The sequence below is a fragment of the Chiloscyllium plagiosum genome, chromosome 22, assembly GCF_004010195.1.
Source record: "Chiloscyllium plagiosum isolate BGI_BamShark_2017 chromosome 22, ASM401019v2, whole genome shotgun sequence".
Classification (NCBI taxonomy): domain Eukaryota; kingdom Metazoa; phylum Chordata; class Chondrichthyes; order Orectolobiformes; family Hemiscylliidae; genus Chiloscyllium; species Chiloscyllium plagiosum.
Genome location: NC_057731.1, coordinates 50,407,619 through 50,433,271, shown reverse-complemented (window position 1 = coordinate 50,433,271; position 25,653 = coordinate 50,407,619). Strand labels below are relative to the sequence as shown.

The 25,653-nt window shown below is 40.4% G+C and overlaps 1 protein-coding gene across 1 annotated transcript in view; it reads right to left on the bottom strand.

Annotated features, from left to right (window-relative positions):
• Nucleotides 1–25,653, bottom strand: part of got1 (glutamic-oxaloacetic transaminase 1, soluble) — a 55,250-nt gene that overhangs the window by 27,858 nt on the left and 1,739 nt on the right. The window contains exons 2-6 of the mRNA XM_043713033.1: nucleotides 11,800–11,981; nucleotides 10,210–10,333; nucleotides 7,324–7,436; nucleotides 4,586–4,690; nucleotides 2,366–2,516 (exon numbers count right to left, since the gene is read on the bottom strand). Of these exons, the coding sequence (XP_043568968.1) occupies nucleotides 2,366–2,516; nucleotides 4,586–4,690; nucleotides 7,324–7,436; nucleotides 10,210–10,333; nucleotides 11,800–11,981 (675 nt within the window). The remainder of the gene's footprint in view (nucleotides 1–2,365; nucleotides 2,517–4,585; nucleotides 4,691–7,323; nucleotides 7,437–10,209; nucleotides 10,334–11,799; nucleotides 11,982–25,653) is intronic.

The following is a 25,653-nucleotide window of genomic DNA, read 5'->3' as shown; positions in this document are numbered from 1 at the left end:
TGATAGAGGTGGGTACAATTACAATATTTAAAAGATATTTGGATGGGTACATGGATCGGAAATGTTTAGAGGGATATGGGCCAAAGGCAAGAAAATGGGACTACTTCAGTTTAGGAAACTGGTCAGAATGGAGCAGTTGAACTGAAGGGCCTGTTTCTGTGCTGTGTAACTCTGACCCTAAGTGAAGTCATTTGTCTCCCACATTATTCCAGCAAATGCTCAATTCTGACATGGACAGCCATCACTTGAAAAAAAAGTAAGGTTGCAAAACTGCCAAAGAATTTGATAAACTTGAGCAGTAATGGTCCCACCTTGCACCCAGGAATCGTTCAGCTTCATCCTTTTTCTTCTTCTTGGTTTTGGCATCACCTTTAAGAGCGCGTGCCCTGAACAGATTTCTTTCCCACTCAACAGTCCTGATATCAGTATAGCAGCAGACTATTTAATTGAGACTCAGAAATTAAATGATCCCTGGCCTAACAGAACAATCTCTGACTCAAAATAACTTGCTAGGAAAGTGTGAGGTTATACAGAGATGTATTGCTGTGGCTGTATAAGACCCTGGTCAGACTGCACATGGAATACTGAGCAGTTTTGGGCCCTATATCACAGGAAGGATTTGCTGGCCTTGGAGGGGGCCCAGAAGAGGTTTACAAGAATGACCCCAGGAATGAACGGCTTGTCACAGAAGAAGCAGTTGAGGACTCTGGGTCTGTACTCCATAGTGAGTTTAGAGGTGAGAGGATCTCATTGAAACATAGAAAATGGAGAGTCTGGATAGAGTGAACATGGAGAAGATGCAACCACTAGTAGGACAGACTAGGACCGGAGGGCGCAATCTCAGGGTAAATGGCCTACCCTTTAAAACTGAGATGAGGAGGAATCTCTTCAGCCAGAGGGTGGTTGATCTGTGGAATTCATTGCCACAGAAGATTGTGGAGGCCAAGTCATGAGTGTATTTAAGACTGAAATAGATATGTTCTAGATTAGTAAGGGGATCAAAAGTTATGGGAAGAAAACCGAAGAATGGAGTTGAGAAACGTATCAGTTTATGATCAAATGGCAGAGCAGATTCAGGAGGCTCAACTGTCTAATTCTGCTCCTATATCTTGTGGTCTTAGAAATAATCAAGGACAATTTTTTTCTGCTGTATAGTTCTTATACATGTACACATGATACAAATATTTAAATTATGAAATAATTTGCAATGATTTTAAGATTTTCTTTAAGAAAAACTATGAATAGTTCAGTCATTGAGTCGAACGTTTCTTTCCTAATTCGTTTCTCCCGACAGTAGCTCGTGTCAATTTTCTAACCAAGCACAGGATATTAAGTGGTGGGCAGTTGGCAACATCGCACTTTTAATGCATTTTGCTTTAAGCTTTTTATTTCCTCATTCACCTGAAGGACGTCCTTAATGCCACTGAGGTGGCGGCAGTGAGCTGCCTTCTTGAACTGATGCCGACCAGGTGGTGTAGTGTTTGGCGGTTGAGCAGATTTATGTATATCCTCCAACCAAAAACAACTCAAAACAAAAGGAAAGAAAAAGTAGTCATCATCCTTCCCTACGAAATGCAGAAGAGTTAGCTCCAGATCATTGGGGAGAAGTGCTCACTCCTTTAGCTATGGATTTACTTTTAAAGATATTTTGTCATGGAAGATGTGGAGAGGGGATTTAAAACAGAAGATAAATAAAATATTACAAGCAAGCATCATTGGGCACTATGCATGGTTGACAATAACTAATGTCCTGGGAAATGACTCATTTGCAGATACAAGTAGGACTTCACAAATCTTGCAACATTCTGCAAATAAAAGTCTTTTGAGTGACACAAAGATTTAGATTATACCAGTTCTCCATTTTTTTAACCTCACTATTTAATAAAGTCATTGGATGACTTAAAGCAATCCTCTCTACTTCTGGTCTCAACATGGCTTCCCCTGGAGGTTACAACTGACAGATGCAAAAAATCTGATCCTGATCATAACAGGGCATAGCAAAAATCAAAAAGGTAGCTTAGCGCACTTAAAATGGCAAGAGAAATCAATGAACCTAAGCACTTATCAAAAGCAGGCCCAAATTTGCAACAACTGGGAACAACTACAGCTTAGTTTAAAGGCCCATGTCCTACTACACTTATTCAGGCTCGCCTAGAAATGTCAAACTACTTAGAGCTCTCTCACCTTTATTAGGTTTGTGCATCAGAATGTGCCATCTATGCTTAGACCATAAAAAGGTTAGAATTCTCAAGTTGTTTGGAGGTATATGTGATATCCGTAGGTATTGTTGCTACTTTGCCGCTTGGTTCCTCTCAAGCATTTGATGCCTTAAGGATCTAAAAATTGACAGGAAACTATTACTTACTGTATAGTCCAAAATTTTTAGAAAAAGACTGTGCACAGAAGAGCTCGAACCCCTGGCTCACAAAGTAACGAACAGCCCAAGCATCTTTATCCAGGTCACCAGATGCAAAGCCCTGATAGGCTGCATCGAAGAATGGAAAAAGGGACCTCTTCTGTAAACAAGTATAAAAGTATAGTCATGAGAATGCAGAGAACACAGAAACAAAAGGAAAAAAAATTACTTTTAGCTCACAGTCATAATTCAGGTGACTATACTTTCAGCTGTTTCAGCAAGTTTACCAACAGATTTAATTTGCTCTTTGTCCCTGCACAGTCCTAAGTGGACAACAAATGATGATTGAGTCTGTAACAGACAGCTCACTCAAAACATCACAATCAAAAACGGTGATTAAATGATGCCAGTATTATGCCTAAGTGAAAGTTGTTAAGGGACAGGTCAGTTTACGAGTTTACCAAGGATGGTGCTGGGAGACATCATCAGTGAAGTGCAACTGTTACTAAGGGATATTGCCAACTTTCTGCCAAGAGTTATTGAATTTACAGCATCTGGCCCACTATGCCATTATTATAAAATTGATATAGGTAGTGCAGGATTTCCAAAGGTATCCATATTTACACATCTGTTCCTGAACAGAGAAAAATACAACAGAAACTGGATTGAGAGAGTTTTCAGACAGCAAACAATCAGTATGTGTTATCATCACTCATCTGTAACTATTCATACGAGTGAAGGAATCTTGCAGTTGCAGACCCTCATTCGCTGCTACAGCATGGGCCATGAGACCCTCCCTCGTCACCCCATCCATACACTAACACATTTCATCAAGATAGCAATCTGCAAAATCAATGGATCTGATAATAATTTCTGTATTTCCACTGAAATATTTGCTAGAAGCCCCACTAAAGGTTTGATATTAATAAAATTGTTTGATTAGGTGTGAGTTTCTAAACAATGAGAACAGTAATAATTACTGAATAACCAATTCAAGTCTGAAAAAAAGTATTATATTAGCAGAACAGCATTTAAAATCTAGTTGATTACAATGGGGACATTTTTTGAAGTCTGGTTTTGATATTTCAGCTTTTATCTGAACCCAAGTATGTGTCCCAAACTTTACGTTTCTCTGCGTAAAAATGTTTAAAAATGATTGGAAGAACTCAGTAGGTCAGGCATCACCTGATAGAAACTACGTTAATGTTTGAGTCCACGTGACTTCTTCAGAACATTCAGAAGGAGTCACATCACATAGGGAACTTAACCTCTGCTCCTCACTTCACAGATACAACCAGACTCCATGGAGTTAATGATGACTAAAGGGTGCCATATGATGCAAGTCTCTTTCTTTAATGTACAAGTTAATATTATCTCAAATGTACTAGGTAAGGAGTGTGCAATCAAAAGGTACTCTGTCCTATCTCTCAACAACCACTTCAGATCCTATTCAGTTCAGAAGATAGGTCCAACACATTATTAAGCATGCTGGAAATTTTTATTCTATACTTTTGATAACAGGCTAGTAACTAATGTATTCCAACTGAGATTCTGAACACTGCATGACAACCACATAAAATGATTAGATTAGATTACTTACAGTGTGGAAACAGGCCCTTCGGCCCAATAAGTCCACACCAACCCGCCAAAGAGCAACCACCTAACCTGGACATTTTTTGGACTGTGGGAGGAAACCGGAGCACCAGGAGGAAACCCACGCAGACACGGGGAGAATGTGCAAACTCCACACAGTCAGAACTGAACCCGGGTCTCTGGAGCTGTGAGGCAGCAGTACTAACCACTGTGCCACTGTCCATGTTAAAGTTCAGTCCAGTTCAACCGAAAGATTTCAGGCTGGCAGCAAAATATGTATTTGTAAAGTAACTATTTGTAAATCAAACTGTATTCTTATACCAAACGCTCAGCAATGAGAAACAAAGATATTACAATGCGAAGTTCACAGCTATGAAACTTTTTAGAAGTATGGGACTATTTTTGACAACCTTTCATTTCTTACATTATGACCTGACAAACAGAATTTAATCAGTGCATGACATGTTGAAGATAAAATGCTATTCGAGTTATTTTAGACATTATTTATTCAAATGATTAAAACCATTAAATTCAATATTCCTCACATCAACTTCAAATGCACAGACACAAAGATATCCAAATGAGTGGTAATAGTATCCAGTTGATTTTGTGACTTAAAAACAGCTCTTACTGCACCTTCATGACCTCAGCAATCTTCTTCCATTCCTCTGGTGTTGGGTCCGTACCAGTCGGATTGTGTGCACACGCATGCAGCACAAAAATGGAAAATTCCGGAGCATTCTAGTGGTGAAGAGAAAAAGCAACCATTAAATATTAGTAACAAAAACAGAAATTGCTGAAAAAGCCCAACAAGTCTGGCAGCATCTGTGAAGAGATATCAGAGTTAACATTTCAGGTCTCGGGCCCTTCCTCAGAACCGAAATGTTAGCTCTGATTTCTCTTCACAGATGCTGCCAGAATTGCTTTTTCAGCAACTTCCACTTTTGTTTCTGATTTACAGCATCCACAGTCCTTTTAGTCTTTAAAAAAAAATCCTGTTAGGTTACTAACATCTGTGCTAACTGATTTACTCGATTCCCCAGACCCCTTCACACCGAATCTCCATACAATCAGTAGCATTCTAAACTTTCCTCAGTCAACTCTCTTGACTCAAGGTGCTCAATCTCCAATCTAAGGCCATGTGATCCCCAAGTTCAGTAACAGCATCAAAAACTTCAGCTATCTTTGCATGATATTTGAAACCAACTCTCCCTCTGCCCTCACAATTGAGTGTAAAGGATACCACAGAACTTTTCAAAAAGAGGGCAGTTCTCCAAGCCAGTATTTACTTCTCGTTCAATATCTAAAACAGATAAACTTATCATTCCTGTTTGTGGGAACTTAATCTCTGCTTTATTTCCTACACTGCAAAAATAAGTATACTTCAAAGCTACTTGACAAGCTACTTTGCAAAATTCGGAGATCATTTAATGTGCTGAATAAAGGAAGGTTATTTTTAACTCTGGTTTGAATTTCAGTGATCTCAAAGTTAGGATGAAACACTTTTTATCATTGCCATTTAATTGATGGATCAATAATTTGAATGCCAAGACTTAAACTACTTCTGTTCCTCTCGATCTACACGCCTAAACAGTTCACAAGGACAAAAGGTTTGTTCAACCCGACTTGAGATTATTTCCTGGGAAAGCTGTCATCATTGGTACAGCAGTTGCCAACTGCTCATTGTGGGAAAATCCATGATGTCTTTGTGTCATGTGTTGTGACAGTACTTTTGTAAAGAACCTGTAGCAGATTAGTTTTTGTGATATACTGCCATCCTTAGCATTCCACGTTTGTAAACAAAGCAGTCCATAGAAATTCAACCATTCCAAGCAGATCAGTGTGCAATTCCCATTAAGAACCAGACATTTCATTATTGCCTGCTACATAGAAATTAAAGGGATTTTTTTTTCTCATTTACTGCCACCATCTCCTAGTCAGGAGTGGTATTAGAATATAAATCCACAGGTACCAGATCCACAGATAGTATCCAGTATTTTATTCATACTTCACACAAGAGCTTAGGTATTGTGCAATGAGCTGTATAAATGCAAAGTGGCATCACTATTCAGCTTAAACCTCTCCGCAACGATTCAGTTACTGTTCAATATGTCCTTTTTTTATAATGGGACATCCAAATCGGTGCACAGTGGTCAACTATTATTTTATCTAAAATACAAATGGCATATTTGTGACTCAAGCAACATTCCCCCACTCCAACCATTTCAGGATCTTTCTGAGTATACATTTGATCACTATTTGCCACAGTTCCTTTTATGTCACCAGCAAACTTTGATAGAGATCTCTAATATTTCAGCACCAGTCATTAAAATATTCATTATACATTATCTTTGACTTAACTTCACCTTCCACTGATATTTTATTCCTGTCATCCAGTTCATCCTACCTGTTCTTTCAAATGAATATTTTGGCAGTCCTCTTAACAAATTCAATTCATTTTGTGCTATTTGCTAGTTCATCACCGCTGAACTTCTCCTTTCAATTGTCCATTGTTCTTTCTATATTTCTAATGTCCCTGAATGGTTCCTTTTAAGCTTTAGCTTTAGTCTGGCAATTCATCAACAGAATAAAGAGGGATCAAAATTAGAGGTTTTATCACAGGAAGAGTTACGAAGAAGACAATCTTTCCATGATGGCGAGCAGGCCTCAAGCAAGTCACAAGCAAGGCCTTAATTACAAAGGAATCTCATTATCCGAATATCAGATTATCCGAAGGAGATCTCAAGGTCCCGACAGAAACATTACATCAAAGACGTGTTTCCAACAGTGATCGCGTCTTTTGTTTATAGTGATTAAACAGGCACAGTCTCCAACTGACTGACCTCCCGCCCTCTCTCTCTCCCCACACTTTCCCTGGAATTCTACAGAGGGGTGTACCCTAACACCCCCGCCCCGCCCCCCCCGGTTAATCTCTCCAACATTATTGTGCGTGTGGCTGTGGCTGTGTGTGTGCTATTTAGAGACTCACCTCACAAAAGTAGCTGCAGTAGCAGCAGCAGTGGTGTTGATGTTGGTGTACAATCCGGCTACACCAGAGAGTTGGGGGGGGGGGCAGTTGGGGGGGCGGGCGGTGTTGGAAAGGGTTCTGGGGACGGGGTCTCGCATGCTGTGTGCTGCTGCAGTGTTCTGAACGGGGAGCAGACTTCAAAAACTCCGAGCCCCTGAAGAAAGGCATTTAATCGATTAACCGAATAATCGATTAACCGAACAGAATAGTGCCCACCCATCTCGTTCAGATAACCATATATAGGTTTTGTCATATATAGCACTTGAAAGAGCAAAATAGCCAAGTGTTCCACTAAACATAATTTTAGAAAATGGCCAAAACTAAAAACACATTTTACAAAATATACCTCCATGTCTTCCAGAAGCCCTTGTAGATGGAGGCCACGCTTGGCTGGGTCCCAGTAACGATAGTTACGTATGTCAGTAAATCCTGCAGCACCAAATACGCCATTGTGGTTGGCTATAACAAAATATTCACAATGCAATTAAACAATGGCATTCAAACCTTAAAGCTTATGCATGTGAAGCTAATGAAGAGCAATGCCTCTGCAAAGGAGAATTGTGGAGTTGACGTGTTATTTGCTTTGGTTTTCCTGACTCTTGGTTTGCAGGCTTCATTAGTTTTTCACTTTGAAAGAGTAGGTGATTACATTTGTCATGAGACAGAGTTTAACACGTGCTATTTAGTAAAAGTGAAACTGTTCCATAAATACAGTGACAAATGGATATTCTGACAATAGCTGGACAAGATAAATCCGATCTCCATCACTTCAATAAAAATGAACGCTTTTTAGTCTGTACCAACTCTGGAAACCCTGCATCTTCTACTCAGACAGTGCTCTGGAATATGCTCGATGAGGTGAATGCCAATATTAAACTGCTTATGAAATGGAATATGGTAGCAGTTATGGCACCCACAAGTTGTGGTCTGGCACCAATGTGAGTGACCACAAAGATGGTAATTGTTGTAAAAACTCAACGGGTTCACCAATTAGAAAAGTTCCATCCAGCCTCATGACTCACTAGTGGCTGCAGGCACTCAAGACCTGGTTACTCCTTAACACTCCCTTAGATTTGAAAAGAGCAAATTATTGCACACCAGACTTGCAGGATAAATAGAAAGACATAAACCCAATCTTGCTAGTTCTCCAAGAAGTAAGGCTGAAATAACAGTTAACGAAAGGGATTACTTGCATTACAAAATTCATCTCAAAGACGCAGAATTAAAAGAAGGATTGCAGAAATATCCAGCAGTAAATTAAAGAGTTTAATACAAAGTTTAATTTGCTAATAGATAGAAAGATAAAAAGTAACCTATGAATTGCAAATATAATCATAATTATTGAAGAAAGCTCTACTTTTAGGGTCTCTTGCTGCCATGTTATACTTTGAAACAGACTGAATGAAGGAGAGGAATTGCTATCTGCTTAGAATTCTTATCATAGTAACAGGAATCTTTCATAATATTTGATATCAAGAAGGAACTCAAGAGATTACACTTAACCCTCACTTTCAAAGACTTTAAATGAGATCATTGTGTGATCTCAAGGACACAAAGAATTGAGAGCTTAGAATTGTTTGAGACCAGTCATTTATCATAACCTAATTAATATAATGTGAGAGACATTCACTGGCTCAATTTAGTAGCTACAGAATTTCCCAAGATTTTCTCAGCATCCTAATCATCGACAAAGCAAATGACAACTTAACTCGGAACACAGTTGTCAACAAAACTGTGTGAATGCATTTCACTCTTTGTTGGGGTTTAGTTCCACATGGTTCAAATGTTTGTAAATCAAAGCAAGTGTCAAGAGGTACCAGACAACATAGGGTGTTTCACTGTCGATCCCAACACTTCTTCTCATTGTATGTCCATACAGTGGGACTCAAATGATCAAAAGAAGAAATTAAAGCTGAGTTTTCTGTCTAACCTTGAGCTGATCAAATGCAGTGCTCCCACCACTGAATGTATTCACCAATTCAAGAAAGAGCAAAAATCAAAAACAGTGTGCTGTTCAAGAGTATTACCCTCCTTTCGTTGGTTTCCTTGCCACACACACCACTATTGCTGAAAGGGTAAAACATAATGTCTGCTTCCAGGCCACCACTTACACTACCTCTTTGGGGTCATTTGCAAGTACAGTGGATATTTCCCGCATGGTGAGAAGCCATGTTCACCAGTTCGCAACCTCTTCACAAAGGCATGATTGAAACTGGGGTCAGCAGGGTAAGAAATCAAAGCTACTGATCAAATCTGGACCCTGCAGGGTCTCAGACTCCAAAGTACTTATTCACAAAGTCTCCTATTCAACTTTAGCTTGCCGATGAATCAATTTCTATTTCTTCATAACTGTGTAGACAAATTCAGGATAAAAAAGAAAGGTTAACAGTTTATACAATAAAAAAAACTGACTCAGCATCTCACAATAAATTAAAATGGGTCAGCACATTGATCTTTCATCATTGAAATCATATTTAGCACAAATAGATGGAATTTTAATATCTTCTCAAGACACTGAAACAGGTTTTGGCTAAGTCATTCAATTCCTGACGTGTACAAGTTCTTAACACAAAATTGTACACAGGAGGAAGTGAGGACTGCAGTGATAACTTATCTCCTCAGGCCTTGACACCGTCCTGTCCCCCTTGGTCGAGGATCACCCTGCATACATTCTGTTCACCACCTACACCCTCTACCTCCTCCATGACTTTCGGGTCCCTGGCCCCCAATGCCACATCTTAACCATGGATATCCAGGTAATGTTTTGCGGGACACACCTTCAAGTTCCACCACAGCAGATGATGGAACGTGAATTCAATAAAAATCTGGAATTAAGAGTCAAATGATAACCTAGAATTCATTATCAATTGTCAGAAAAGCCTATCTAGTTCACTAATGTACTTTAGGGAAGCAAAGTGCCATCCTTACCTGGACTGACCTACAAGTGACTCCAGACCCACAGCAACGTGGTTGACTCTTAACTGCCTTCTGGGCAATTAGGGATGGGTAACAAATGCTGGCCTAGCCAATGACATCTTCATCTCATGAATAAATAAAGAAAAAGTGAAGAACTCCTCTCCTTCACCACTGACATTAAAAATCCAGACTAATGCTATGTTGCCTTTTATTTCAACTCTCCAAGACAAATCACGAACTGCAGAAAGTACTTGATAGGACTGAACTCTTACATTTCTTAAAATAAAAGCTCAAATTTTAAAAGACAAACACATACCCCATGTAGGTGAAGAAACATATAAAGGCGTGGATGTGTTATTAGTTCCATTGTACCAAAGACGCAGAAAGTCAGCACCCATTCGAAGAGCACCTGTCCCTCCTAAACACTGCACACCACCTACCTGTTATAGAAAGATCACAGGTCAACCTAAAAATATAAATGCAACAATAAAAAAAAGTGTTCATGAAAAGACTTCATCACATTACTACCTGAAACAAGAGAGAAGCACTTCTTTAGTTTTATGATTGAAAACATACAGGTGGGTCATTCACCACTATTAATACCAGTGTTTATTATATTTTCCTCCTACAAAATAATTAGCTGAGCACACAAAGAAACTAACACTCTCAGCTCAACCTCAGAATCTTACATTGGTGTAACAGCAATTTTACATGCTTCCAACGGGCACAGTAGCACAGTCATTATATTACATATTAGTAATCTCGGAGACGTGGACTAATGACTGGAGAAAAGTTCAAATCTTACCATGGAAACCACGGAATTCTTTTTATTGTAAATTAAGTTAGTAATTGTAATCATGAAACTATTGGATTGTTGTGAAAAGCCAATGATTCACTGACGTTCTTTAGGGAAGGAAATCTACCCATATGTGATATTAGACTTACAACAACAACCTTAGCAACTCATGATATATCTAAAACAGCACACTCTCAACAGCAATTCATGTAGAGAACAACACAAAATCCCATGAATGGATAAACAACAACTAATCTAGCTAGGCCAGATGTACAAAAGAAAAATGTAATGTCAAGCAGATCTGTCAATTAAAGACATATTTTAAACTAGGTCAGGTTTAAATGAAACTGCAGAATTGAGATTAATTATTTACAACCTTCTGCACCAGGGTTATAAAATAAATGGGCGTTGTTTCACTTTTGGTTTAGTAGCACTCTGCAGACCATGAAATACATCTCAAATGTTCATTTTCTAGTCAAAGCATTTTTTAAAAAGTATTTTTGAAAGTGCATTATCTGACTGGGCATGCATATTATCTTTTTTTTCAAAGGAGCTAAATTTATGTCAAAGTAGTACTGCAGCATGTTTTCCTACATTTGTAAATATTACTATAAAGCGCTTTTGTTGTTTTAGATAAAGCTTAAAGCACTACAATGCCAATTCAGTCTCAGCTACCTGTGAGTGCTAAAAGATGCTGATCATCAGAATAGAAGTTAGGAGTTATTCAATATTGTCTTGCTCTGGAATTGCTCTTTAATCAGTGTAAATCTATTACCAGTGGCATAGTAAGTCAAGAGCAGTAGTCTGACCTAACTAAGGTTCCAGAGGACAGATAGAATTCCAATAATTTATGAAACTAAATTTCATCTATAGTGCAGGGAAGAGAATAAAATCATATGCATGCCTTCAAAAGGGAAGATAGGTAAAAGAGAATACGAATGAATTCATTTAAATCCTACATTTCCATTTGAACATTCAAATAATTACTGTTGTAATTTTACTGATAGTTTCATACAGCTCCTTGCCACTATTTTTGAATATTTCCACACACATGCCTCTACCCAATTTGGGCATTTAAACTTACATATTTTCACAAACTGGTAGACTCACCCTATTTTCCGCAATGGCAGGGCTGTCCTTTCCGAGTATTAGTTCACAAGCAAGTTTGGTGTACTCTGGAAAGCCCAGAATGGGTACATATTCATGATTAAGACTGTTATCATTAGCAATCTCCTGTTCCACCTTCCTCACTACAGGCAAGACCCAGGGTTGACCTTCATCAGTACGATAAGCTGCAAGAGGGAACAAAGGAGAAAGTAAATGTACAACTTTATTGGGCAGCACAGCTCAAGCATAAATATTCTTGTCGTACATGCCCAGAAATTCACTTTTAAAATGGAACCTGATTAAAAGGAATAATTGAAGGTGCAACGTAATCACACATTACTCAAGAACAATTTCAAACTTCTCATTTGAGCTTTCAAATTAGTTATGAAAAATTTGAATTTAGCATTTCAGCAGCACTCCACTGCTAACAAAAACTCAAAAGTCATACGTGTGGCTATACTGAATGTTATGGACCAGGCCAGGTCCCCTCAAAATATTTCAAGAAAGTAGCCCAGACCCTAACTTTGCTAGTTGTTTTAAGCAGGTGTAACACAAATATTCCAGGAATGATGCAGCTGGTTAAATTACTTAATTTTAAACAAAACAGAATTTATTTACAAGATTACCGAATGAAACACAAACAAAAGAGAACAGCATATCGAATAACTTAACCTGTACAAACACCCAACAGATCAACCCAACTTCATGATGCTGTTCCAAATACTGGCAACAATCTACATAAACACCCCTTGGCACAAAAGGTAAAATCAAATACAGGGTCATACTGGAGAGATGTCAGAGACAGAGCATGGAACACCACCTTCCATGTAGCTGTTTCTTGGATCAGCTGCCTCAAAACTGCCTGACTGCTTTCAGTGAATAGCTAAACTACCCAAAGCAAATCAAACTAGAAATAAGCTGAGCTGTGAGAACTGGCCACTCCCCTTTCATTTGCCTAAGGCAGCATCTGTTAGCTGTAATCAAATTGGCCCTAAAACCCATCCAAGCCCAGACTTTTTGGAACGTGAGTTTTTAAGACCTCCTGAAAAAATACTAAGGCCAACAAAACCTTGTTAAAGGAGCAGCATCATCCCATGAACAAGCACTAGAATTTATCACAGGTCTGTAATTCTCACAAAAAGATTACACATCACATCGTTCTTGCCTGGACTGAGATTATAGATAAATAAATTATTTGCAAGTGATTTGCCTAAATAATTTGATTGATATGATCTGTTATTAATAACTATAGCAACTGCATGATATGATGTACTCTAACCTGAGTTAATCAATCCTGCCAGAATTAGCCTTGACTGCAACTCTCGCTCATTGCCACAGGATTACAGTTTAAGAATAGTTATTTGGGTGATTGAATTGCGAAAATAAAAGAATCCCCTTCCATCACTAAAAGTGTAGAATAAGTAAGAAATTTTTAAAATGCAATATGAAGATGATTGCAGATAAAGCATATATATATTCAAAATGATTTGAGTACTTAAAAGCAAACGGCCAGTTACTTGCCAAAAAAAAGGATGGAATATAAGAGATGTCAGAAACAGCGCAGTGACCCAGAGGTAAAGCCAATGACATTTTATCAGCAAAACTGACTGCAGATCGGTACACCAATATTTTCCAATGCTAACTGCTAATAAGGTAATATGACCAAAAAGATGCACTGACACTACATCAGAAGCTATTACTTTACTCATGATTTGGATATGCCGGTGTTGGACTGGGGTGTACAAAGTTAAAAATCACACAACACCAGGTTATAGTCCAACAGGTTTAATTGGAAGCACACTAGCTTTCGGAGCGTCATGGAGCGACGCTCCGAAAGATAGTGTGCTTCCAATTAAACCTGTTGGACTATAACCTGGTGTTGTATTATTTTACTTGTAAGTTATACATAGGCTTGAAATTTCAGGCAGGAGTCTTCTTGTGAATTTTTCTCATATTGGTGTATTTTTCAGGTGCCTGCCACTTTTTTTGGGAAGTGGGTGTTGAAAAGCTTAAAGTCATAAGAGTTGTACCTGTAGTGATTGTAACGAGGTCAGCTGGGACCTCATCGGCGTTCCCTGATTGGGACTGTTAATCTGGTCCTGAAGAAATTCGCTTGCCAACAATCATCTTTGAGGTTGGGGTAAGCATTTTTGGCATCGTGCCATTATTTGGGAGGCTTCGTTCATGTGATCCTGCTGTCAAAGACTGGATCCAGCATGTGGAAAGAATAAGTTACTTTTTCCGGGCAAATTACACTGAGACAGATGAAAAGCCATGAGTAATTACAAAGAACAAGAAAGTGCAGGAACAGACCCTTCGGTAGTCCAAGCCTGCGCCGATCCATATCCTCAATCCAAATCTGCCATCTATTTTCTAAGGATCTATATTCCTTTGCTCCCTGCCCATTCATGTATCTGTCTAGATACATCTTAAATGATGCTATTGTTCCCGCCCCTACTATCTCTGCTGGCAACACATGCCAGGCCCCCACCACCCTCTGCATAAAGAACTTTCCCTGTATATCTCCCCTAAACTTTTCCCCTCACCTTGAACTCGTGACCCCTAGTAACGGAGTCCTCCACTTTGGAAAAAAGTTTCTTTCTATCCACCCTGTCTACACCTCTCATGATCTTGTAGGCCTCAATCAGGTCCCACCTCAACAGCCTTCTTTCCAATAAAAATAATCCTAATCTGCTCAACCTCTCCTCAGAGCTAGCACCCTCCACACCAGACAACATCCTTGTGAACCTCCTCTACACACCCTCCAAAGCATCCACAACCTTTTGGAAATGAGGTGACCAGAACTGTACGCAATATTCCAAGTGTGGCCGAACCAAAGTCTTATAGAATCAATAACCTGACTTGCCAACTCTTGTACTCCATACCCCATCCAATGAAAGAAAGCATGCCATTTGCCTTCTTGACTACTCTACTGACCTGCATTGCCACCTTCTGGGAACAATGGACCTGAACACCCAGATCTCTCTGTACATCAATTTTCCCCAGGACTTTGCCATTTACAGTATAGTTCACTCTGGAATTGCATCTTCCAAAATGCATCACCTCGTATTTGTCCGGATTGAACTCCATCTGCTATTTCTGTGCCCAATTCTCCAATATACCCCTATTCCGCTGTATCCTCTGACAGTCCCCTTCACTATCTGCTGCTCCACCAATCTTAGTGTCATCTGTAAACATGCTAATGAGGCAATCTACATCTCCCTCCAAATCATTTATGGTATATCACGGATATACCCTGTGGGACACCACTGGTCACAGATCTCCACTTTGAGAAACACCCTTCCACTACTACTCTGTCTCTTGTTGCCCAACCAGTTCTCTATCCATCTAGCTAGAACACCCTGAACCCCATGCGACTTCACCTTCTTCATTAGCCTACCATGGGGATCCTTATCAAACGCCTTACTCAGTCTTTAGTCTGCATACCAGCCTACAATGGCTAGCCGGCCCAGATTCTGAAGAAAATGTTAACCATTTGGCTGAAGCTTGGCTTTTTGTTTTGGGGGACTTTTCTGTGCCTTCCCTCATCAATCAACTTTGTCACCTCTTCAAAGAATTCTGTTAGGTTTGTAAGACATAACCCTCCCTGCACAAAACCACGTAGCCTCTCACTGTTAAGTCCATTTTCTTCCAAATGGGTATATATTCTATCCCTTAGTATCTGCTCTCCAGTAGCTTCCCTGATATCAAGCTAACAGGTCTATAATTGCCTGGATTTTTCCTGCTATCCTTCTTAAACAAGATGACAACATTAGCAATTCTCCAGTCCTTTGAGACCTCCCCCGTGTTCAAGGATGCTGCAAAGATAGCTGTTAAAGTCCCACCTATTTCCTTTCTCGTTTCCCTCAGGAACCTGGGATAGATCCCATCCGGTCCTAGGGACTTGTCCACCTTAATGCCTTTTAGAATACACAACACTTCCTCCCTCCTTATGCCAACTTGACCTAGAGTAATCAAAGATCTACCCCTAACCTCAACATCTGCCATGCTCCTCTCCTCAGTGAATACCAATGCAAAGTACTCATTAAGAATCTCACCCATTTTCTCTGACTCAATGTATATCTTTCCTCCTTTGTCCTTGAGTGGGCCAACCCTTTCTCTCAGTACCCTCTTGCTCCTTATATATGAATAAAAGACTTTGGTGTTTTCCTTAACCCTGCTCACTTAGGATATCTCATGACCTCTTTTAGCCTCTTAATTCTCCTCACTGCTTATGGACGCAAAGCTTTTTTTTTAGTTATTAGGAGCCTAATGTTTTCTGAGGCACCAGACACTAAAATCTTTCAAGTGTTGGTGGTTTTAGTTAAGGAATATTAAGACCCTCAAGCTTCCTCTAATTCTAAGATGCTATCACTTTTACTTGGCTGTTCAAGAACCAGGAGAATCCAGGTTGGGATTTTTGATGAGGTTAAATCAACTGGCAGAGATATGTTACTCGGGTTCAACCCTTAACGAGATGCTGAGAGACCACTTGGTATGTGGGAATAATGATGTAACTAAGCAAAAACGCCCAATAGCTGTAACCTAACTAGACTTCAAACAGGCACAATTGGCTTTGTCATTTGAAAAAGCGTCAAGCAGAGCATACGAGTTACAGAGTATGCCAATGGAAGTGGATACCCTCGCCAAGACAACTCAGTTTGGAGGACAATGACTTGAGTGAAGGCAATTGCACCTCATCCCTCAGGACATATCCTGAACAGAGGGACTCTAGGTCATCCCACAGAAAAGTCCCCCAAAACAAAAAGCCAAGCTTCAGCCAAATGGTTAACATTTTCTTCAGAATCTGGGCCGGCTAGCCATTGTAGGCTGGTATGCAGACTAAAGACTGCAAAAGAGTTTACTAGGCCTAAACTGAATACGGGAACTCATAGGTTGGTATCCAGGAGAGTACACGCCCTGGAAAGTCCACATACACCTGACTTGGAACAGCTAAATTGCTTAGCAACACCCAAATCAGCACCAATTGAATATATGTGTGGTTAAATGGTCACCTGGTTCTAACGGAGGCTGATACCGGCACGGCTGTATCGGTGATGACAAAGCCAGAACCAGAACAGTGGCTCAGTGGTTAGCACTGCTGCCTCTCCAGGGACCTGGGTTTAATTCCAGCCTTGGGCGAAATGGATTCTGGGTAATCCAAGATGGAGGACAGGAAAAATTTCTGGCTGTAACAGACTGCTCCTTTTTTGAGGTATCTTAGGTGTTGAAGGTGATTTCCTCCAATTCCAGAAGCAGCAATTACTGTTTTATGTGCTGTTGCATTGTTTTAGAACTTTTGGAGGAAAAAAATGTCAAAACAACAGCACTTTTAAAAGGGAGAAGAAGAGACAAACGAAGCATATGGTGAGGTCAGTGCAAGAGAGAGAGAGAGAGAGAAAGAAACTGACTCAGCAGTGAACCTGCACAGTTACTGCCTTTGCTGTTTGAATTCATGTATCGCTAGACATCGGAGTGGGTCTGGGAAATGTAACAGTAAAATTCACAACTGATCTTGGAGGAACTGTTTGGGCAAAGTTCACAGCACAGAAGCAGATAAGTGTATTGTTTTTAAGTAGGACCTGCAGAAAGTCTGCAGATGTGAGTAGAGTGGGTTCTTTCTTGATTATATGGTTTTTTGAGATATGTCTCTTGATTAAACTTAAAATATAAGCCATAACTATTAATTTAATCTGGGGCAGTGTTTTGTAGAGGAATAAGACGGTGTTATTTTCTGGGTCTGTAGATTGTGAAGGAGCAAAAATGGCCTTAAGTAGAGTGATATGCGCTTCTTGTCAGACTTGGGAGTTTAAAGAGAGTGTAGGGGTTACTGCGATTATATATGTAATAAATGCTGTTGGTTGTGAATTTTATCAGATCGAATGGATCGGTTGGAGAGACAGTTCGAAGCAATGAGGAATTTGCAACAGCAACAGTATGTGAAGGATGGCAGTTACAGGAAGAGCGAAAAGTCTCAGATACAGTCACATAGATGGGTTAACTCCAGGAGAGGTTAGAGAGGTAGGCAGCTAGTGCAGGAGCCTTCTGTGGCTATACCCATTTCAAACAAGTATGTTGTTTTGGAAAATGTAGGGGGTGATGGATTCTTAAGGTAACGTAGCACAAACAGCCAAATTTCTGGTATTGAGACTGGCTGTAATGCAATGAGAGGTACGTCGGGTTCCAAGAGATCAATTGTGTTAGGGGATTCTCTAGTCTGAGGTGCAGACAGACTTGGCCAGCAGCGAAAAATCAGAACGGTGTGTTGCTTTCCTGGTGCCAGGATCAAGGATATCTCAGAGAGAGTGCAGAATGTTCAAGGCATAGAGGGGTCAGCAAGAAGTCATTGTCACTTGGAACCAACGAAATAGGAAGGGAAAAGGTTGAGATTCTGAAGGGAGATTACAGAGAGTTAGGCAGGAATTTAAAAAGGAAGTCCTCAAGAGTAGTAATATCTGGATTACTCCTAGTGCTACGAGCTAGTAGGGCAGGAATAAGAGGATAGAGCAGATAAATGCATGGCTGAGGAGCTGGTGTATGGGAGAAGGATTCACAGTTTTGAACTATTAGAATCTCTTTTGGGGTAGGAGTGACCTGTACAAGAAGGACGGTGTGCACCTAAATTGGAAGGGGACTAATATACTGGCAGGGAGATTTGTTAGAGCTGCTCAGGAGGATTTAAACTAGTATGGTTGGGGGGGGACCCAGGGAGATAGTGAGGAAAGAGATCAATCTGACACTGGTACAGTTCAGAACAGAAGCGACTCAAACAGTCAGGGTATGCAGGGACAAGGGAGGACTAATAAATTAAACTGCATTTATTTCAATGCAAGGGGCCTAACAGGGAAGGCAGATGAACTCAGGGTATGGTTAGGAACATGGTTCAGGCATGGGCAGGACTGGCAGCTTAATGTTCCAGTACACAAATGCTACAGGAAGGATAGAAAGGGAGGCAAGAGAGATGGAGGAGTGGCGTTTTTGATAAGGGACAGCATTACAGCTGTGCTGAGGGAGGATATTCCTGGAATTACATCCAGGGAAGTTATTTGGATGGAACTGAGAAATAAGAAAGGGATGATCACCTTATTGGGATTGTATTATAGACCCCCAAATAATCAGAGAGAAATTGAGAAACAAACTTGTAAGGAGATCTCAGCTATCTGTAAGAATAATAGGGCGGTTATGGGAGGGGATTTTAACTTTCCAAACATAGACTGGGACTGCCATAGTGTTAAGGGTTTAGATGGAGAAAAATTTGTTAAATGTGTACAAGAAAATTTTCTGATTCAGTATGTGGATGTACCTACTAGAGAAGGTGCAAAACTTGACCTACTCTTGGGAAATAAGGCAGGGTAGGTGACTGAGGTGACAGTGGGGGAGCACTTTGGGGCTAGCAACAATAATTCTATTAGATTTAAAGTACTGATGGAAAAGAGTAGACCAGATCTAAAAGTTGAAGTTCTAAATTGGAGAAAGGCCAACTTTGACAGTATTAGGCAAGAACTTTCAAAGGCTGATTGGGGCAGACATTTGCAGATAAAGGGACAGCTGGAAAATGGGAAGCCTTCATAAATGAGATAACAAGAATCCAGAGAAAGTATATTCCTGTCAGGGTGAAAGGGAAGGCTGGTAGGTATAGGGAATGCTGGATGACTAAAGAAATTGAGGGTTTGATTAAGAAAAAGAAGGAAGCATATGTCAGATTTAGACAAGGATAGATCGAGTGAATCCTTAGAAGAGTAGAAAGGCCGTAGGAGTATACCTAAGAGAGAAATCAGGAGGGCAAAAGGAGACATGAAATAGCTTTGGCAAATAGAATTAAGGAGAATCCAAAGGGTTTTTACAAATACATTAAGGACACAAGGTTAACTAGGGAGAGAATAGGGCTCCTCAAAGATCAGCAAGGCGGCCTTTGTGTGAAGCTGCAGAAAATGGGGGAGATACTAAACGATTATTTTGCATCAATATTTACTGTGGAAAAGGATATGGAAGATATAGAAAGTAGCGAAATAGATGGTGACACCTTGCAAACTGTCCATATTACAGAGGAGGAAGTGCTGGATGTCTTGAAACACATAAAAGTGGATAAATCCCCAAGACCTGATCAGGTGTACCCTAGAACTCTGTGGGAAGCTAGAGAAGCAATTGCTGGGCCTCTTGCTGAGATATTTATATCATCGATAGTCACAGGTAAGGTGCCGGAAGACTGGAGGTTGGCTAACATGGTGCCACTGCTTAAGAAGGGTGGTAAGGACAAGCCAGGGAACTATAGACCAGTGAGCCTGACGTCGGTGGTGGGCAAGTTGAGATTAGATTTGAGATTAGATGAGATTAGATTACAGTGTGGAAACAGGCCCTTCGGCCCAACAAGTCCACACCGACCCGCCGAAGCGAAACCCACCCCTACCCCTACATTTACCCCTAACCTAACACTACGGGTAATTTAGCACGGCCAATTCACCTGACCCTGCACATCTTTTGGATGGTGGGAGGAAACCGGAGCACCCGGAGGAAACCCACGCAGACACGGGGAGAACGTGCAAACTCCACACAGTCAGTCAGTCGCCTGAGGCGGGAATTGAACCCGGGTCTCTGGCGCTGTGAGGCAGCAGTGCTAACCACTGTGCCACCGTGCCGCCCCATTGGAGGGAATCCTGAGGGACAGGATGTACATGTATTTGGAAAGGCAAGGACTGATTAGGGATAGTCAACATGGCTTTGTGCGTGGGAAATCGTGTCTCACAAACTCGATTGAGCTTTTTGAAGTAACAAAGAGGATTGATGAGGGCAAAGAGGTAGATGTGACCTATATGGACTTCAGTAAGACATTCGACAAGGTTTCCCACGTGAGACTGGTTAGCAAGGTTAGATCTCATGGAATACAGGGAGAACTAGCCATTTGAATACAGAACTGGCTCAAAAGTAGAAGACAAAGAGTGGTGGTGGAGGGTTGTTTTTCAGACTGTGACCAGTGGTGTGCCACAAGGATCAGTGCTGGGTCCTCTACTTTTTGTCATTTACATAAATGATTTGGATGCAAGTATAAGAGGTACAGTTAGTAAGTTTGCAGATGACACCAAAATTGGAGGTGCAGTGGACAGCGAAGAAGGTTACCTCAGATTACAACAGGATCTTGATCAGATGGGCCAATGGGCTGAGAAGTGGCAGATGGAGTTTAATTCAGATAAATGCAAGGTGCTACATTTTGGGAAAGCAAATCTTAGCAGGACTTGTATAGTTAATGGTAAGGTCCTAGAGAGTGTTGCTGAACAAAGAGACCTTGGGAGTGCAGGTTCATAGCTCGTTGAAAGTGCTGTACATCTCTATGACTCTGTGACTGTTTCCTCCGGGTGCTTCGGTTTCCTCCCAAATTCCAAACTTGTGCAGGTTAAGGGAATTGGCTGTGCTGAATTGCCCCATGGTGTTCAGGGATGCGTTAGGTGCAGTAGTCAAGGGAAATGTAAAAGGAATAGGGTTGGGGAATGTGTACAGGCGAGTTGCTCTTTGGAGGGTCAGTGTAGACCTGCTGGGCCGAATGGTCTGGTTTGACATTGTCGGGATTCTATGATTAACAAAATTTGTTCTGGACTGCAACCCTTAAGCCTGCATAAGACCTCAGCTCGACTGAGAACCTATACCAAGGAACCTTTACAGATTAAAGGGTACAATGTCAGTTCTGGTCTCTTAAGAGAAGCAGCTGGGTTCAGTTGCCACTGATTATAGTATAAGGCTCAGAACCAAGGCTGCTAGGGGTGAGAAAGATTCACTGAGACTGGGTCAACATTTTTCGATTAGAAAATGGCTGCCTGAGTGAAGTCCTAATTAAATACCCTGAAGTTTTTCAGGAAAGTTTACAGACTATCAAAGGAGCCAAGGCAGTTTGCAATTACACAACTCTGCAAGGACCACCCAGTACCATTTGCCTTATGTGTAAAAGTAGAAATTATGAAGCTGGAAAGCAAAGGAACCATCAAACCTGTGCAGTTTGCAGAATGGGTAGCACCAGTCATACCAGTAGTAAAGCTTGGTGGATCAGTTTCCATTGGCTGGTGAATTATTACGAAAAGTTCATTTATAATCTGGCCTCCATCTTGACATGCTTACACCCTAATATCTGTTACTGAAAAAGGGTCAACCTTGAAAATGGTCTCATAGCCAAGATGTAGTGTTTAGAGAGTGAAGAAGCAGCTGTGATCATCTAAGGTGTTGGCACGCTATGACCCCAAGTGAGATCTGCCGCTGACATGCGAAGCCTCCCCATACAGTATTAGGGTAGTACTGGGTCACAGGTGGCCCAATGGAGAGGAACACTCAAAAGCATTTGCTTCTTGGACTTTGGCCAATGCAGAATATGCCCAGATAGACCATCTTTGGTGTAAGGAAGCTCCCCTAATACCTTTACATATATAAATTTGTACTGTAATAGTAACAGACCACACAGTCCTGTTAGAGCTATTGAAAGAGGACAAGGCCGTGCCACCCATAGCTTAAGGTCAAATTCAGCAGTGGGCTCTCGTTCTAAGTGCGTACAAGTTGGAACACCATTCAGGAGGCCAAACAGCAATTGTGGATGCCTTGGGCTGCCTTCCGCTAGCAGAACGTAGGTGGGGAGTTCTTGGACTAATGGGGACCCCATTAGTCCTGTCCCCATTAGTCCAAGAACTCCCCACCTACGTTCGTGACACCACCCACGCCCTCCACCTCCTCCAGGATTCCACCTATCCTGGATGTGGGCAAGACTTGATGGTTGGACCAGTGACATGACACTCTTTATATGTCTCATATAGTGGAGAACAAGGTGTTTTGGGTAAAGGAATAATAAGCTGCAGGCAACTTTGGGTTCTATTATTCTATGATATAGTTCTGCATCACTGCTGTAGTGGTGTAATCTGTTGAACCAAGGATAAAACATAAAAACTTGTAAAACCATTGCACATTAACACTACATCATAATTTCTGAGAGTCTTGTAGTGCAGTACTAGCATTCCTACTTCTAGGCCATGCAGCCCTAGTTCAAGTTCCATCGGCTCTAGAGGTGTATCAGGCTGAACAATTCCAACCCAAATCTTTGCATCTGCTTCCTCCTGAAAAATCATATTACTGAAATTTGTTTACTAGTTTTATCAGTTGATTAATCTTGACTCAATGTGTGGGAATATTGCCTCATAATCCCCTTCACTGCTGATCTACATTTGTGTTACCAGATCAGTAACTATCGATATGAAACTCAATTTTGACTTCTTGTACATCCTGGATTTTCCACACTCCACAATTGGCAACCATATCTTCTGCTACACATAATCCAAACTCTCAGAAGCTGCAATATTAAATCCCTATGCCTCTCTAACCAAAATTCCAGTCATTTGATTCAATATCACCTGTGTGTCATGATTTATTGATTAAAATCTTAGATGCTTTACTGGTGTAATTATAAACACAAGCAGTTGTTGCAGTATACAGGAGAAAGTGAGGTCTGCAGATGCTGGAGATCAAAGTTGAAACTTTATTGCTGGAACAGCACAGCAGGTCAGGCAGCATCCAGGGAACAGGAGATTCGACGTTTCGGGCACAGGCCCTTCTTCAGGAATGAGCTCTGCTCATTCCTGAAGAAGGGCCTGTGCCCGAAACGTCGAATCTCCTGTTCCCTGGATGCTGCCTGACCTGCTGTGCTGTTCCAGCAATAAAGTTTCAACTTTGCAGTATACAGGAGTAGGTTGAGTTTGATATCAAGTTTGAAGCTTTCAATGTCAAAGAACCAATAATTAATGCAACTGTTTACTGTAAGTAACAAAAAAACACACTTTATGTGTGACAGAAGATGAGGCACTGAACTGCTGTTCATAGTAAAAATAATATGAATACCCTGTCTAAACATTATACTGTAAGAAAACAGAAAAGAGACAAAACAGTGCTAGTTTGACTAACAGCAGTCATAATTATTAGAATTCATTACTGAGAGCACTTAGGAAATCATATTACAATTATGCAAAATAACATTGTTTAGTGAAAGGAATATCATATTTGAAAATTCTAATCAAGCCTTTTGAGGTTATAACCAGTGGAGTAGATCAAGGAAATCCAAATAATATATTTTCAAAAGGCATATGATAAGGTATCACATGACAGGTTGTTCCACACCATCAGGGCTCTTGGGACAATACTCTGCTTAATAGGGGCAAGAGCATACCCATTCTTAAGAGCATCCAAACTGCTGTACTGTGAAGGCAACTTGACACAAATAATGTCAATGAATTAGTTTCATGAATGTCCACAATTAAATGGCGCCAGATATTTATGTTGTCTTGTGGCATTCACTGTAATTAAATTGAATACTTATTACCTTTGAAAGCCAGACTAACTATCAACATGACTACACATGCAGGCTAAAAGCTAGTTAAAAACAGAAATAAGACACTGTCACAAACTATATCCATAAATACATATCAGCTAGAGGTTATTTTCAAGGACACCAAAAGCACCTCAGTAACAAGAGAAATTTCTGAGTTTCAAATTTTGGTCTCCCTCGTTGTAAATAAAAACAATTGACACAATAGCAAAAAATAAGATTCTCTTCCCAAACCTAAATTTCAATAGGGATGCGCATTACAAAAGGTTATGGTCCATCGTTTTTATGTGCAATCCAGCTAATGAAACTGAAGAAATTCATGGTCGAGGGAGGAAGGGTACAGAGAAATGTAGTAGCAAAGGATACTTTCAAAAGATTACTGTAGTAATTAAGAGTAATCCAGAGAAAACAAGTTCAAATTCCAGCATGACATTTTTAGAATTCAATTTCAATGCTTTTCTTTTATAAAACTAAAAAAGCCTAACACCATCAGTCAACTTTAAACATTTATAAGGAAGCAAACCAGCTGTCTTCATCAAATCTGTCTTGAAGGAGACTCCAGTCTCAGGGTAACATGGTAGGCGCTTGGCAGCCCACTGAATTGCGTTAGCAAGCCACACAGTTGCTTTAGTTTATGTAATTAACTATAACCAGTTAACATTTAACTATATTTCCTTCTCTTTCTATTTTGTACCTTAGATTTTGTATCTTGGCACCTTTGTGCCTAAGGTGGCACTGGGAATGGTGACATTGTACACTTTTCATTGTACTCCAGTATCTCTGTACTTGAGTACATGTGACAATAAAATTTACTTATAATGTAGAATTTCTGCAGCTTATGCTATACATCCTATTCCATGTACCCTGAAACTGTTTTGTACATTTCACCTCTCCTGCGCAGCCCTCACGGAATCAATCTTGACTCTTGGGTGACTCATTGATAGTATGCATGGTCTGGCCACCTATTCTGGCAGAGAGAAAAGGGGTCAAAGCTCAGAGTGATGACCCTGTGGGCAGCAGCAACCCACATTATTTGTGGGACTTAGACAAGGCCTTCCAATACCTAAATAATTAAGTCAAACACCTACATTTGCCAGATCTCTTCTCTTCATCATCTATTGAACTCCTGAGATTTACACAGCGCAGGTCCTGACCCTGACCTTGACCTAGATTGTTGATGGTGACCCCATTTATACCAACGGACTTCATCTTCATTTACGTCAATGGATCACTTTGTGACTTATGAGGTCTACAACCTGAAACAGCAAGGATGTTGGCAGTAGACTTTTTTTAGAACTGGCACTAGTGTGATTACGTGTGCAATCAAAATGATCAGGCCACTGACACAGCTGTTATTGCCCAGGAAAAAAAAGTTAAAGGAACAACTTAATTTTCTTCTATAGAACTTAGTACCATGTTTGATGCACTTAATGGTATGCCCTTGTTAGAAATAATACGGTGAGAAATTGTGGCTCTCAAAGCCCCATAGCTTGAAATGGACTAAATTACAA